Source organism: Rhinatrema bivittatum, chromosome 4 (genome assembly GCF_901001135.1).
Source record: "Rhinatrema bivittatum chromosome 4, aRhiBiv1.1, whole genome shotgun sequence".
Taxonomy (NCBI): Eukaryota; Metazoa; Chordata; class Amphibia; order Gymnophiona; family Rhinatrematidae; genus Rhinatrema; species Rhinatrema bivittatum.
This window is the reverse complement of record NC_042618.1, coordinates 216,866,792-216,880,991: the sequence shown is the minus strand read 5'-3', so window position 1 is coordinate 216,880,991 and position 14,200 is coordinate 216,866,792. Positions and strand designations below refer to the sequence as shown.

Below are 14,200 nucleotides of genomic sequence, written 5' to 3'. Positions count from 1 at the left end.
AAGCCCGGAGCTGAACCGGGGATCCTCTTGTGGCGGGCACACATCTGTCAGGACTCCACATACGCCCGGACATCTTTGTTAATCTTCGGCCACCAGTAGTACCGGCGCAGGGTCTGTAGTGTCCGGGATTGCCCTGGGTGACCAAAACAGCAGGAGTCGTGGGCCCATGCCAAGACTTGTTTCCGCAAGCTCGGGGGAACTAAGGTTTTCCTTGGAGGGATTGTCGTGGTAGCAGACAAGAAGATGCGGGACGGCTCGATGATGTATCGTGGTTCCTCTGAGCCTTCCGTTGATTCAAATACCCACGATAGGGCATCGGCCTTGGCATTCTTCTCGGCCAGTCTGTAGCGGAGCACGAAATTAAACCGGGTGAAAAACAGGGCCCACCGTGCTTGCCGTGGGTTGAGCCATTGTGCCCGGTGCAGGTATTTGAGATTCTTGTGGTCCGTGTAAATCGTGAATGGGTGCTGTGCTCCCTCCAGCCAGGGGCGCCATTCTTTGAGGGTGACCTTGATCGCTAGCAGCTCCTTATCTCCTATGGCATAATTTCTCTCTGCCGGGAAGAACTGGCACCCGAGGGACCCGGGCCACTTGGACTTAGGTGGGCCTCGCAGGGTCTCCTGGAAGGATGGAAGTCTAGCGTGCCCACAGACAGAAGGGGAGCATGGTCAGGTTCGAGACTGGAGGTCAGATGGAACGAGGAGGACCAGAATAGTGTAGGTGATGACAAGGCTAGGAACAGAGCCAGAATCTAGAGATGTGGTCAGGCAGGCAGAGGTCAGAGTCCAGGGGTCAGTCCGAGAAGTAGTCAGCAAAGCAGAGGTCAGGTTCCGGAGGTCAGACAAGGTCACAGGCAGGCAGAGGTCAGAAGGCAAGCAGCAGGCAGATGTAGGAACAAGCTGAGGTCAGAAGGCAGGCAGCAGGCAGGCAGGTCAAGGAGCAAGCCGAGGTCAGTACCAGTGAGACAGTCCAGAGGTACTACCTGGGGAGATGAACAGACGAACAGGAACAGGAAGGCTCTGGAGAACTAGGATGCAGGAACAAGGCAGGAACAGAACTGGAAAAGAAGTATCCTGGAACGAGACTTGGAACAGACTAGAGCAAGATACAGTGACAATCTAGCATACAAGCCGACCCGATTGCCAAGGCAAGGAAGTACAAGTGGGGACTTCCTTATATCGGGGAATCAATCAGGGCATGCCACGGAGCTAGGACCCGCCTTTGGCCCTACAAGAGGCCGGGCGGTCTGTGCGTATGCACGCGTAGGGGCGTGGCCAATACAGCCGAGGACGCCGAGCTCCGGTGTGAGGCCTGGTGTACAGTGGAAGGCCCGGGCGACTGCCGCCGCGGGACGCCGAGGCCTGGAAGCGCTTGTAGCTGCCGCTAGGGAGGCTGACCCGGGACCTGCCGTGGAACCATGGAGGTGAGCAGGCCCATGTGCGGGCCAGGCACAGACGGGGTGCATAACAGTTTGTCTGAGGTTTTTCCTTTCCATGAAGAAAAATTCTTTAAGTTACATTGAAAAAATATATTAAGGGAAATAAATGATGGATGCTTGGGATATATGATAGGTTAAAAATAGTTTATAAAGGTTTTTAAAAGAATACATTAAAAATATTGAAGATTAAAAATACTAAAAAAACTGTTTAAAAAATATAGGGGCAGATTTTAGAAACAGCGCACGCGGGGTACATTTGTGTGCGCTACCTGGCGCGCACAAATATACACCCGATTTTATAACATGCGCGCACTGTCGCACGCATGTTATAAAATCCAGGGTCGGCGCGCCCAAGGGGGTGCATACTAGTGCACCTTGCGTGCGCCAAGCCCTAGGGGAGCACCAATGGCTTTCCCTGTTCCCTCCGAAATCGGAACGGCCTCGGAGGGAACTTTCCTTCCACTCCCCCCATCTTCCCCTCCCTTCCCCTATCTAACCCACCCCCCAGCCCTACCTAAATCCCCCCCCCCCCACCTTTTTTTCATGATTTACACCTGCCTCTGGCAGGCGTAACTTGCACACGCCGGCCGGCTGCTGGCACACCATCCCCCAGCACAGCCACTGTGCCGGAGGCCTCGGTCGCACCCCCGGCGTGCCCCCGGACCGGCGCCATGCCCATGCCCCTGCCCTCTTCCCACCCCTTTTTCAAAGCCCTGGGACATACATGCGTCCCAGGGCTTGTGCGCGCTGCTGAGCCTATGCAAAATAGGCTCTGCACGCGCAGGAGGGGTTTTAAAGGGTTACGCGCGTATATTACGCACGTAACCCTTTTAAAATCTGCCCCATAGTAGATAAAACATATTTTTTGGTTGATTAATTTATATTAAATATTACCTGTGTGTCTTGAGTATTCTTGGATGTTTAACAAATACACTGAAGAGCCTTTTAGGTTGGTGATTTATCATTTGGGAAACAATAAGAGACATAATCTCATATATACATGCAACATTTTTTAAGTAGGCTCTGAAAAATGTAATGGTTGAAGTAAGATTACTGATCGAGTACAAAATTCCAGGTAAGAGGGACGTGAAGGTATACAGGAGAAGTAACCACTGCCAGCCATCATTCTTTACATCAGGGTTGGCCAACTCCAATCCTCAAGAGCTGCAAACAGGTTTGGTTTTCTGGATATCCACAGTGAATATGCATGCATGCACTACCTTCATTGTATGCCCTTATATCTTGTATGCATATTCATTGTGGATATCTTGAAAATCAGGCTGATTTGCTGCTCTTGAGGACTTCAGATGACCAACCTTGCCCTACTTAAAGCATAGCAATCCTATCACAATCCATGTTGATATTTTGCAATAGGCCCATGTCATTACTATCTGTTGACATGCTGCTTTAACCTTACATTTTCCTTAGGAATATATCAATTACATGGTGTGCTGCAACAACTCATCTTTCTAATCTCTCACTCTGAGTAGTTTCTTTTGTTTCCTGCCATTCCGTGGTATACCAATATGATGGGATTTCTCTGTGCTATCTACAAAGAGAGCCATCAAAGGTGGTAGCTAGTTGTCCTCTCCTATTAACATGAATGGGATGCCTGCAAAGTCCATAGGCAGATACTTCACAGTTGCTCATGAATAAACTGGCATTTGCAGCTTTCTTTTTGTTTGAACTTTCTTTTTGTTAAAATTAATAAATGTTTATACAATCATGAAGACACAAATGTAATAAATCATCAAAGAGAAGAAAAGGAAAAATGGTTGCATACTTGACTGTCCATATAGGTAATATATACCACAAAAGAACATAGTCCCTCTCTGAGTTAATTCTATTATTTGACTCCAGTTACTTTGTTACTATTGTTTCACCACTTCCTTGCCTATCCTTCCTCCACTATCTTTTAACCTCTACTCGTTGCCATATTATTTCAACCAGTTATTTGTTATAATGTAATTTTTCTACCCTGATCTTTTCCATTTCCTCCTCTCTATCCATTCTATGTAAACTGATGTGATGTCCATACAAACTTCGGTATATAAAAGTTTTAAATAAATAAATAAGATATGCCATACTTGGTCAGACCAAGGATCCCATCAAGCCCAGTATCCTGTTTCTAACAGTGGCCAATCCAAGTCTCAAGTACCTGACAAGTACCCAAACATCCCATGCTTCTAATGCCAGAAACAAGCAGTGGCCATTCCATATTGATTAATAGCAGTTTATGGACTTCTCCTCCAGGAACTTATCCAAACCTTTTTTAAAGCTACAGTAACTTCCTTAACCATATCCTCTGGCAATTAATTCCAGAGCTTAATTGTGTATTAAATGAAAAATTATTTTCTCCAATTTGTTTTAAATGTGCTACTTATTAACTTCATTGAGTGCCTCCTTGTAGAATGCAAAAGAGTAAATAACTGATACATATTTACCTTTTCAAGTCCTTTCATGAATCTGTAGACATCTATCATATTCCCCCTCAACTGTCTCTTCTCCAAGCTAAAAAGCCCTTATAGGAGAGCCATTCCATGTCCTTTATCATGTTGGTCACGCTTCTCTGTACTTTCTCCAGTGCAGCTATATCTTTTTTAAGACACAGCATACAGAATTGCACAAATTATTCAAGGTGTGGTTTCACCATGGTGTGATATAAAGACATTATGACATCCTCTGTTTTATTTGCCATTCACTTCGTAATAATTCCTAACATTCTGTTTGCTTTTTTGACTGCCACAGCACACTGAACCGACGATTTCAATGTATTATTAACTATGACACCCAGATCCTTTTCCTGGGTGGTAATGCCTAATATGGAACCTAATATCATGTAAATACAGCAAGGGTTATTTTTCCCTATATGCATCACCTTGCACTTGTCCAAATTATATTTCATCTCCCATATGTAAGCCCAATCTTCCAGGTTTCAAGGTCCTCCTGCATTTTATCACAATCTGCTTGTGATTTAACTACTCTAAGTTTGTGTCATCTGCAAATCAGATCACCTCACTTTGTTGTACCCCTTCCAGATCATTTATAAATATATTAAAAAGCACCGGTCCAAGTACAGATACCTGAGGCACTCCACTTTGTACCTTTTTCCACTGTGAAAACAGAGCATTTAATCCTACTCTCTGTTTCTTGTCTTCTAACTAGTTTGCATTGCAATCCACAAATAGACATTATGTCCTATCCCATGACTTTTTAGTTTTCTTAGAAGCCTCTCATGAGGGACTTTGTCAAATGCCTTATGAAAATCCAAATACACCACATCAGCTGATTCTTCTTTATCCACATGTTTATTCACCCCTTCAAAAAAAATGTAGCAGATTTGTGAAGCAAGATTTCCCTGGGTAAATCCATGCTGGCTGTGTTCCATTATAAACCATGTCTATCTATATGTTCTGTTATTTTATTCTTTATAATAGTTTCCACGATTTATCCCAGCACTGAAGTCAGACTTACCAGTCCATAGTTTCCTGGATCACCACTGGAGCCCTTTTTAAATATCAGGGTTACATTGGCCACCTTCCAGTCTTCAGGGACAACAGATGATTTTAATGAAAGATTACAAATTACTTGTAATAGGTCTGAAATTTCATTTTTTAGTTCTTTCAGAACCCTGAGTATATACCTTCTGGTCTAGGTGATTTGTTACTCTTCAGTTTGTCAATTTGGCCTCCTACATCTTCCAAGTTCACTGTGATTTTGGGTCAATTCATCTGAATCATCACCCTTGAAAACTGTCTCTGCAACGGGTATCTCCCCAACATCCTCATTAGTAAACACCGAAGCAAAGAATTCATTTAATCTTTCCACAATGGGTTTATCTTCCCTAAGTGCCCCTTTAACACCTTGATAATCTAATGATCCAAACGACTCTCACAGGCTTCCTGCTTGGGATATATTTTTAAAAGTTTTTATTATAAGTTTTTGCCTCTATAGCCAACTTCTTTTCAAATTCTCTCTTAGCCTGTCTTATAAATGTTTTACATTTAACTTGCCAATGCTTCTGCTTTTTCCTATTTTCTTCAGATAGATCCTTCTTCCTATTTTTGAAGGAAGAGCTTTTGGCTAAAACAGACTCTTTCACCTCAACTTTTAACCATGATAGCAATTGTTTTGCCTTCCTCCCACCTTTCTTAATGCATAGAATACACCTGGACTGCACTTCTAAGATGGTATTTTTTTAACAATGTTCATGCCTATTGTAGACTCTTGACCTTTCTAGCTGCACTTTTCAGTTTTTTTTTTCTAACTATTTTTCTCATTTTATCAAACCCTTTTGAAAGTTTAGTTCTAGAGCCGTGGATTTACTTATTCTCTCCTTTCCAGTCATTAGTTCAAATCTGATCATGTTATGATCACTATTGCCAAGTGGCCCCACCAGCTTTACCTCTTTCGCCAAATCCTGCACTCAGTTAGATCTAAAATAGCTCCCTCTCTCGTCTGTTCCTGAACCAATTGCTCCATAAAGCTATAATTTATTCCATCCAGGAACTTTAACAAACAATAACAAAAATCTTGCCACATTGGAAATATGAACCACTAAATGAAAAGAAAGCTTTAGAACAACATGGCTTGTAGAATAGCCAAGATGGCATGCTGGAAGAAAGAGAATAGAAAGGAAAGATAACAACAGCAAGAGTTTAAGAGGGCTTAGAAAGGAATAACGAAAGACAGCTTCTTTTTCTGTAACATGCAACAGCATGACTGGTGTTTCTGCTGAGTTTTCTAGATTTTGAAAAGCAAGAGCCATACATTGTTCTCTATATACTTCAGGACAACCATACTACGGGACAACTTATTTCTAATTAATTGTGACAATTTCATTTGGTAGTAACCTTGTGACGGCAGGAAATCATTAACTCCTGTCACCACTGCAAGTGACCTAGATTTAAAAGTGACCTCATATCTCTTGTTTTCTGGGCTTGCTAGGACAGGCAACATTGGCAATATGAATCAAGATTGTATTTTTCACACCAGCATAGATCACCTTTGTACACCAGCATGCATCAACAATGGAAAGAAAAATAAAATAAATAAGCTATTAATTTTGTTTAGAAATAATTAAAATTTCTTACAAAAAAAAAAATATCCCGCTGTCTATCCTGTTCAGTAAATAGTGTTGATACCAAGTTTTTACTAAGCTAAGGGGACATGAGCATTTAGAAGCAGAAAAGTCATCAAAAAACAATGTTGCAAATCTTTAAAAAAACATCTTTTGTTATTGTCCAAGAAGCTTGCTTGCAACTTCAGGTACAGAACCAATAAAAGCAGATATCAATCTTTCAAGTTAGGTTGCACTCTGTTCATAATACACTGATAGTTCTCTTATGGAATAGGTGGTCAATATAATCATTTCTAAGGGTACACAAAATACAGAGAAGAACTGAAAGGGAATGAAGTCCCATCACTAATATTGCTCCCTCCTCCCCCATAATCACCCATCTAGAATTTCTAGATGTCTGATACTTTATCACACTCGAACTCAAAATATTAACATTGTTGCATACATGGAAATGCAAACCCTCTTCCCAACTCCTGTTTTTCAAGTTTTAAGGGGCATCTTACCTTCCAGGTAAATGCAGGCATATCTCCAACAGGTACTCTCACCTGCTCCTGGACAGGTATGATGCTTGTGCTCAGCCTACCTTTTGCAGGGAAACCATTTACTTTCGACACATGGGGTAGATTTTATAAAAGTACGCCTGCGTGTACTTTTGTTCGCGCACCAGGTGCAAACAAAAGTACGCCAGAGTTTAATAGATACGCGCGTAGCCGCGCATATCTTTTAAAATCTGGGGTCGGCGCGCGCAAGGCTGCGCAAAATCGGCAGCCTGCATGCGCCGAGCCACGCACCCTGCCTCCGTTCCCTCCAAGGCCACTTCAAAATTGGAGTGGCCTTGGAGGGAACTTTCTTTCCACACTCCCCCCCCCCGGCACCTTCCCCTCCCTTCCCCTAACTAACCCGCCCCCCGGCCCTAACTAACTATGCTCCCTCTCAGATAAACCTGCAGGCGTCTCCAGCTGTTCTTTGGTTGGATCTACCAGCAGCCCCAGGTCCTCATCTTCATTTCAGCTGCTGGCAGGTTGGAATCCACCTGCAGCCCCCAATTTTTCACACACACACATACAGCCCAGACAGCTCCCATTCTCTCTCTCTCTTTGTCTCTTTCTCACACACATGCACACCCCAGACAAGCTTCCATTTACACTCTCACACCCCAGGCAGACTCCCATTCACATCCACCCAAATCCCAGCAGGCTCCCATTCTCACACACACACATACCCTGCTGATCCCAGGAAGGCTCCCATGCATGTTTGTGCACTTACACACATCCACCCACCCCAGACAAGCTCCCATTCACACACACACCCATCCCAGACAGTCTCCCATTTACACACCCACTCATTCCAGGCAGCCTCCCATTCTCACACACACACATACCCTGCTGATCCCAGGAAGGCTCCCATGCATGTTTGTGCACTTACACACACATCCACCCACCCCAGACAAGCTCCCATTCACACACACACCCATCCCAGACAGTCTCCCATTTACACACCCACTCATTCCAGGCAGCCTCCCATTCACTCACACACACATGCAGACCAGACAGTAAGAGTCCATGGGTCATTCCTCCTCCGCTGTTGCTGCCAGCCTGTTCCTTCTTAGTGGAGAAAAGCCGTTCTGCAGCTCTTCTTCATCTGCTGGCCCCAAGGTAATTCAAAACTCGCGGTGCTAGCACTTCCTGCATTCTCATCTCGCGGGTGTGCCACCCTGTGAAATTGCACGGTTTTCACACCCGGTGGCACCAGGCCTGCCGTGGAGTTTCATTTCATGACCACTAGTTCTACTGATTTCTCTCCATCAGAAAAAGTTTGCCAAGTGTGCATCATTAAAACATTTCAGGTATATGAAGGTCTGTATTATATCTCCCCTGCACCTCCTCTCTTCGTGTATACATATATAGATCTTTCAGTCTCTGCTCATAGGTCTTCTATAAAGATCCCACACCATTTTGGTCACTCTTCTCTGGACCGCCTCTATTCTGTCTTTGTCTCTTTTGAGATACGAACTCCAGAACGGAACACAGTACTCCAAGTGAAGCCTCACCAAGGTCCTGTACAAGGGGATTATCACCTCCTTTTTCTTACTGGTTATTCCTCTCTCTATGCAGCCCAGCATTCTTCTGGCTTTAGCTGTCACTTTGTCACATTGCTTCACCATCTTTAGAGCTCTAGACTCTATTACCCCAAGGTCCCTCTCTTGGTCAGTGCACATCAGTCTTTCATCCTCCATCACATACCACTCTTTTGGATTACCACATCCCAGATGCATGACTCTGCACATCTTGGCATTGAATCCCAGCTACCAAGTCTTCGACCACTCTTCAAGCTTTCTTAAATTATTTTTCATTCTCTCTACTCCTTCAGGCATGTCCACTCTATTGCAGATCTTAATATCATCCGCAAATAGACAAATTTTAACTTTTATCCCTTCTGCAATGTCGCTCACAAAGATATTGAACAGAACCGGTCCCATTACCGAACCCTGTGGTATCCCACTTAACACGGTTTTCTCTTCATAGTACGTTCCATTTACCATTACACTCTGTCTCTTTTTTAGACAACCAGTTTGTAATCCACAGCACCACCATGGCACTTATTGCCAAGTTTCTTATTTTATTCACAAGCCTCCCATGGAGGACAGTATCAAAAGCTTTGCTGAAATCCAAGTAAAATCCAAGTAAAACTAATCGGAGAAAGTTCTTTTTTACTCAACGCACAATAAAGCTCTGGAATTTGTTGCCAGAGGATGTGGTTAGTGCAGTTAGTATAGCTGTGTTTAAAAAAGGATTGGATAAGTTCTTGGAGGAGAAGTCCATTACCTGCTATTAATTAAGTTTTTATTTTATTTTATTTTATTTATTTAAGGTTTTTATATACCGGCAATCATGAAAAACATATCTTAGATAATAACCACCGCTATTACTAGCAATGGTAACATGGAATAGACTTAGTTTTTGGGTACTTGCCAGGTTCTTATGGCCTGGATTGGCCACTGTTGGAAACAGGATGCTGGGCTTGATGGACCCTTGGTCTGACCCAGTATGGCATGTTCTTATGTTCTTAGATCACATTGCGCGCTCTTCCTTGATCCGGTTCTCTAGTCACCAAATCAAAAAAATCGATCAGATTTGTCTGACAGGACCTTCCCCTGGTGAATCCATGCTGCCTTGGGTCCAGCAACCCTCCAGATTGTAGGTTGTTCACTGTTCTTTTCTTCAGCAGAGTCTCCATTAATTTTCCAGCCGCTGAGGTGAAGCTAACTGGGCTGTAGTTTCCGGCCTCCTCTCTGCTCCCACTCTTGTGAAGTGGGAGCACCACTGCTCTTCTCCAATCCCATGGCACCACTCCCGTTACCCGGGATCTATTGAACGGGTCCTTCAGCGGACCCGCCAGAACATCTCTGAGTTCTCACAGTATCCTGGACTGTATCTCATCCGGCCCCATGGCTTTGTCCATTTTCAGTTTGCCTAGCTCCTCCCATACATTCTCTTCTGTAAATGGAGTTTCATCTACTCCATTCCTAACTACGGTCTTTTTAACCAGCAATGGTCCTTCTCCAGAATCTTCTTTATTGAATACCAAACTAAAGTATTTGTTTAATATTCTCTACATTTGTTTGCTACTCCTTCTCACCTTTCAGTTTCACTATACCACTTCTGACCTCCCTTCTTTCACTGATATATCTGTTCAAGTTAGGGCCAGGTATACTGAGCATTTTTCCCATAGATACAAAATAGGAAGAACCCTTTAGTACACCTCTCCCTTCCAGGCTGATGTATTAAGCTGAGTTATTACAGCAAGATTTTGTGCAAAACTGAAGAATTAACTTGCAAAATTTGCCATAAAGATGTTCATGGAATATATTATCTAAATGAGGTTTGCGATAGCAGTTGTGCGCTATTTTCCACAAAACAAAATAATGTGTGTAATTTAACTATTTTGTGGTATTTTTCACATAATCAGGGGGGAGCATTACTGCATGAAAATTATTGCAAAGCGTGCTTGAGAGGGGTATTAGACGTGCCTGGTGAGAGCATAGAGACTGATGGTGGTATGTCTGAGTGTCAAAGGATTATGACTGGGGTGCATGTGGATAGGGCAGGGATGGATAAGGAGGGCGAGGTGAAGGGTGAAGAAGTGGCAGAGGAGCACCAGATGGCAGCCTGTGGGGAGTGTAGAAATGGAAAGCAGCAGAAAATAGGGCAGCCAAAAAGGGGAAGCGGGGAGAGGGGGTGCACAAGCCTGCAGAATGAGAGGGGTTGGAGGCAGGCAGGATGGGCATAGGAGAAAAAGGAAATAGAGGAAGGGCCAAATACAAGAGCAGGGTGGAAGAGAAAGAGAGTGGAGCTAAGAGAGGAAGGAGACAACAGGCAGGCAGAGGCCCACAGCTGACCACACAGGCAGAAGCCAACCAGCAGCCTGGGCCCAGTTCACAACAAGAGTCTGCACATCTGCACAGTTGCAAGTTTACCAAAGCTGAGAATAAGCTGCTTCGCTTCTTCAGGAAGTCCTGGCAAGCAGCAGCTGTCTGTATGGGAAGTACTCTCAGAAAAAGAACAAATCAGCAAAGAGCCACATCTGGCAAGCCATTCCTACAGAATACTAATCAATAGGGATGTGAATCGGATCCGATATCGGATCCGATTCTGGTTCCGATTCACATCTCTATAGATGTGAATCGGATCCGATATCGGATGTGAATCGGATCCAATATCGGATCCGATTCACATCCCTACTAATCAAGCCAATCACCCGGACGTCAAGCACTTAGATGTAGCCCCACCACAGCACAGGGGCTCATATTGGTGCCAGTGGCCCATTTGCTGCAGTGGCCTGTGAACTGAAAAGATTAGAGTCTCCCTTGCCCACTCTCTCAACTGGGAGGAGTTGAGTTAGCCAGCTAAGGGGGTCATTTTCAAAAGCGATCGCATGCGAAAAGCGACTTTTCGCATGCGATCACTAAATGGGGGCGGAGTCGGGGTGGAATCAGCCCCAGAAGAGGTGGAGTTGGGGCGGCACTGGGGCCAACTATGCGAAGATGTCGCTGACGGTGAAAAGGTAAGGTAAGGGCCCTTTTCGCCGCCAGTTTCGCGCCCAATAGCACTACATTTTACGATGGCGCTATTGGGCGCGAAAGCCGGCAGCGATCACACCACGGAGGTGCGATCGTTGCCAGCTTTCACAGACCCGCCCCCCACTTCACTACCCCGCCCCCTGTTATCGTCGGATTTTCTAAGGTCTGCGACCTTAGAAAATCCAGGCCTATGTCTGGTCCGGCCAAAGAACTGTCCTAAAGTTAGCCGGCTAAAAATAGCTGGTTAACTTTAAGATAGCCGGATCTATTCAATAATGTGACTGCACTATTGGAATATACCTCCAAAATTAGCCAGATAGGTTTATCCGGATAACTTTGGTATCCAAACTGTGTCTGAATATGGACATCGTGGTTCATACAGTGCAGAATATAATGACTGCGCACAGCCATTATGAAAAAAAGCTTTTTGCATCCACTCTGTTTAAATAATACTAAACCATGTATGTATGTAGAAGCATGAAATTATTTAAATCTATATTTATTTATTTATTTATTTATTTATTTATTTATTTAAAAACTCTTCTATACCATCGTTAAGTTAATTCACCATCACAACGGTTTACAGAAAGGCACAATAAAAATAGTATGATTGGTATAGATTACAAATTAAACATGTGCCAACATAGAACGGTAACATATTTTAATAATTGCGACTATGTGTTGAATACAGGTTAAATGTTGGTTAGGAAACTATAAAGTGGTTCAAATCTACGTTAATATGTATTGGGAGATATAAGGGAAAAAAGCTGATTGCTCGGTGCGTCCTTATCTATCAACTGTTTTCCTCCTTCTCTTTGTTTTTCAAGAAAGCTTGTTTAAAGAGCCATGTTTTCAGCTTAGATTTAAATAGTTTCAAGTTTGTTTGCAGCCTTATTTCGAGTGGCATGGAGTTCCATAGTACAGGTCCACTCCAGCCAGTGAGAGTGCTCTCTCCCTTATGTGAGTGAGGCGTGCTGATTTAACAGAAGGAACGGTTAGTAGGGCCTTATTAGCAGATGTATTTATTATAAATGCAGATGTAACACTATGTTCAATTTTACTATCTCATAATAAAATACTATGCAGTGTTATTTTTAAGTAATATTAAATGTTTTCTAAGTTGAATATTCTAATGGAAAAAATGGTCAGAGGTATACTTTTTAGCACATTTTATAAAATAAAACAGGGCCTATGGTTTCAATTTCTTCATCTGTCCTTCAGCACATCTGTCTCACTGACATCACAGGCCGGGAGTAGGGGCAGGTGGACAAAGTGAAAACAAAAGCTCTGGTGCAGGAACTCCCCAGACCCTGCCAGCCAAAGAAGAGGATGGGAGCAGTGGTCTGAGCAGCTTTGTTGGGGGGGTGGAGCATGAGGAGTGATGAGATGACTGCATGAGGAAGCGTGAGTGGAGCAGCAGTGATGGGGGTGAGGAGTATGTATAAAGATAAGGAGAGGTAGGGGGATGTACCCATCACCTCCCCCCTCAGTAATTACAAGATACACTGGGGTTAAGCTACATCCACCCACCACCCTCTCACTTACACCCCTCTCCCACCATCCCCATCTCTCCTGCACACTCTCTCCAACAAGCACAAGACACACACAGGTCATGGAGACATCAAACACTTTCTTTTAAATTGCCATGCTGTTACAACTTGTTTAACCTTTTTTTTTTTTTTAACCTTTAGGTCAGTGACACACTGCATCAGTACTTACATTTAGCCTCTTTTGTTTGCATTCCATGTTAGTAAAAAAAAAAAAAAAAATGCATTTCCGCCAGTTTACAATGTGTGGTCCTTGCTGTCCGCATTGCACAGTGCCTAAATCTAATAAACTTTCAACACAGGTACAGCACAACACGAACAGGTCCAGTGGTATTATATAAACTGCTACCGTTCCTAACTTGCACTGGCTGACGTTAAGTGATGGGTTTCCCCAGAAGAGAATATCATGAAATGAATTGTCAGGTGCCCTTGGATGCAGGAGTTCAGGACGCGCGCTTCTCTCACCTCCCTGCTGGCCAGCGGGGAAAGTGACTTTTATGAGCTGTCTGGACGTGTGCGGGGGTCTCCCCAGTCTGCAGCACCCCCCCTTACCTGGGAAAACACCCCATTCAGTTTGCAGATGCCTGCGTCCATGCCCTTTGCTGCTGCTGCTGCTCTAACCGCACTGCGGGAGACCAAGCTTGCCCTGCCCCGTCGGAGCCTGCTGCACTGACAGCCCTGAACGCTGTTTGAAACGAAGGCCGACGACCCAGGTCCACCCCCTTCCCTCGCTCCGGTCACCTGCTCCGTTTCAAAGCATGGGCGGCCAGAGGGCCTTCCCGCCCCTTTTGGATATTCAAGAGACCGAGGGGGGAAAAAAAAAAAAATCCGGTGTCTTTTTTTCAGGATAATGAGCTCACTTTGAATTAAGGCCACTGCCTAGTGCCAGATGGATTTGAATCTCACAACAAAAATAAATACAGAAGGAAACATTTGCCTGCATTTGTGTCTGTGTTCTCCCTTTCCCCGAATCACCCCAAGTCATATAATAAACTAAGGGGGGGAGGGGGATCCTGGGCTATACATCCCTATATAGGGGGGGTGGGGAGGGGGGA

General features: G+C 44.2%; 1 protein-coding gene across 3 annotated transcripts in view; it reads right to left on the bottom strand.

Annotated features, from left to right (window-relative positions):
• PAH (phenylalanine hydroxylase) overlaps positions 1-13,834 on the bottom strand; it is a 126,853-nt gene extending 113,019 nt beyond the window's left edge. Inside the window, exon 1 of one of the 3 annotated variants that reach the window (XM_029599684.1) lies at positions 13,698-13,834. In XM_029599684.1, the coding sequence (XP_029455544.1) occupies positions 13,698-13,739 (42 nt within the window). In that variant the 5' untranslated portion in view covers positions 13,740-13,834. Of the gene's footprint in view, positions 1-3,882; positions 3,920-13,317; positions 13,360-13,697 lie in introns of those variants that run through there. The other 2 variants (XM_029599685.1, XM_029599688.1) reach the window with 2 other exon arrangements.
• Between the last annotated feature and the right edge of the window lie 366 nt (positions 13,835-14,200).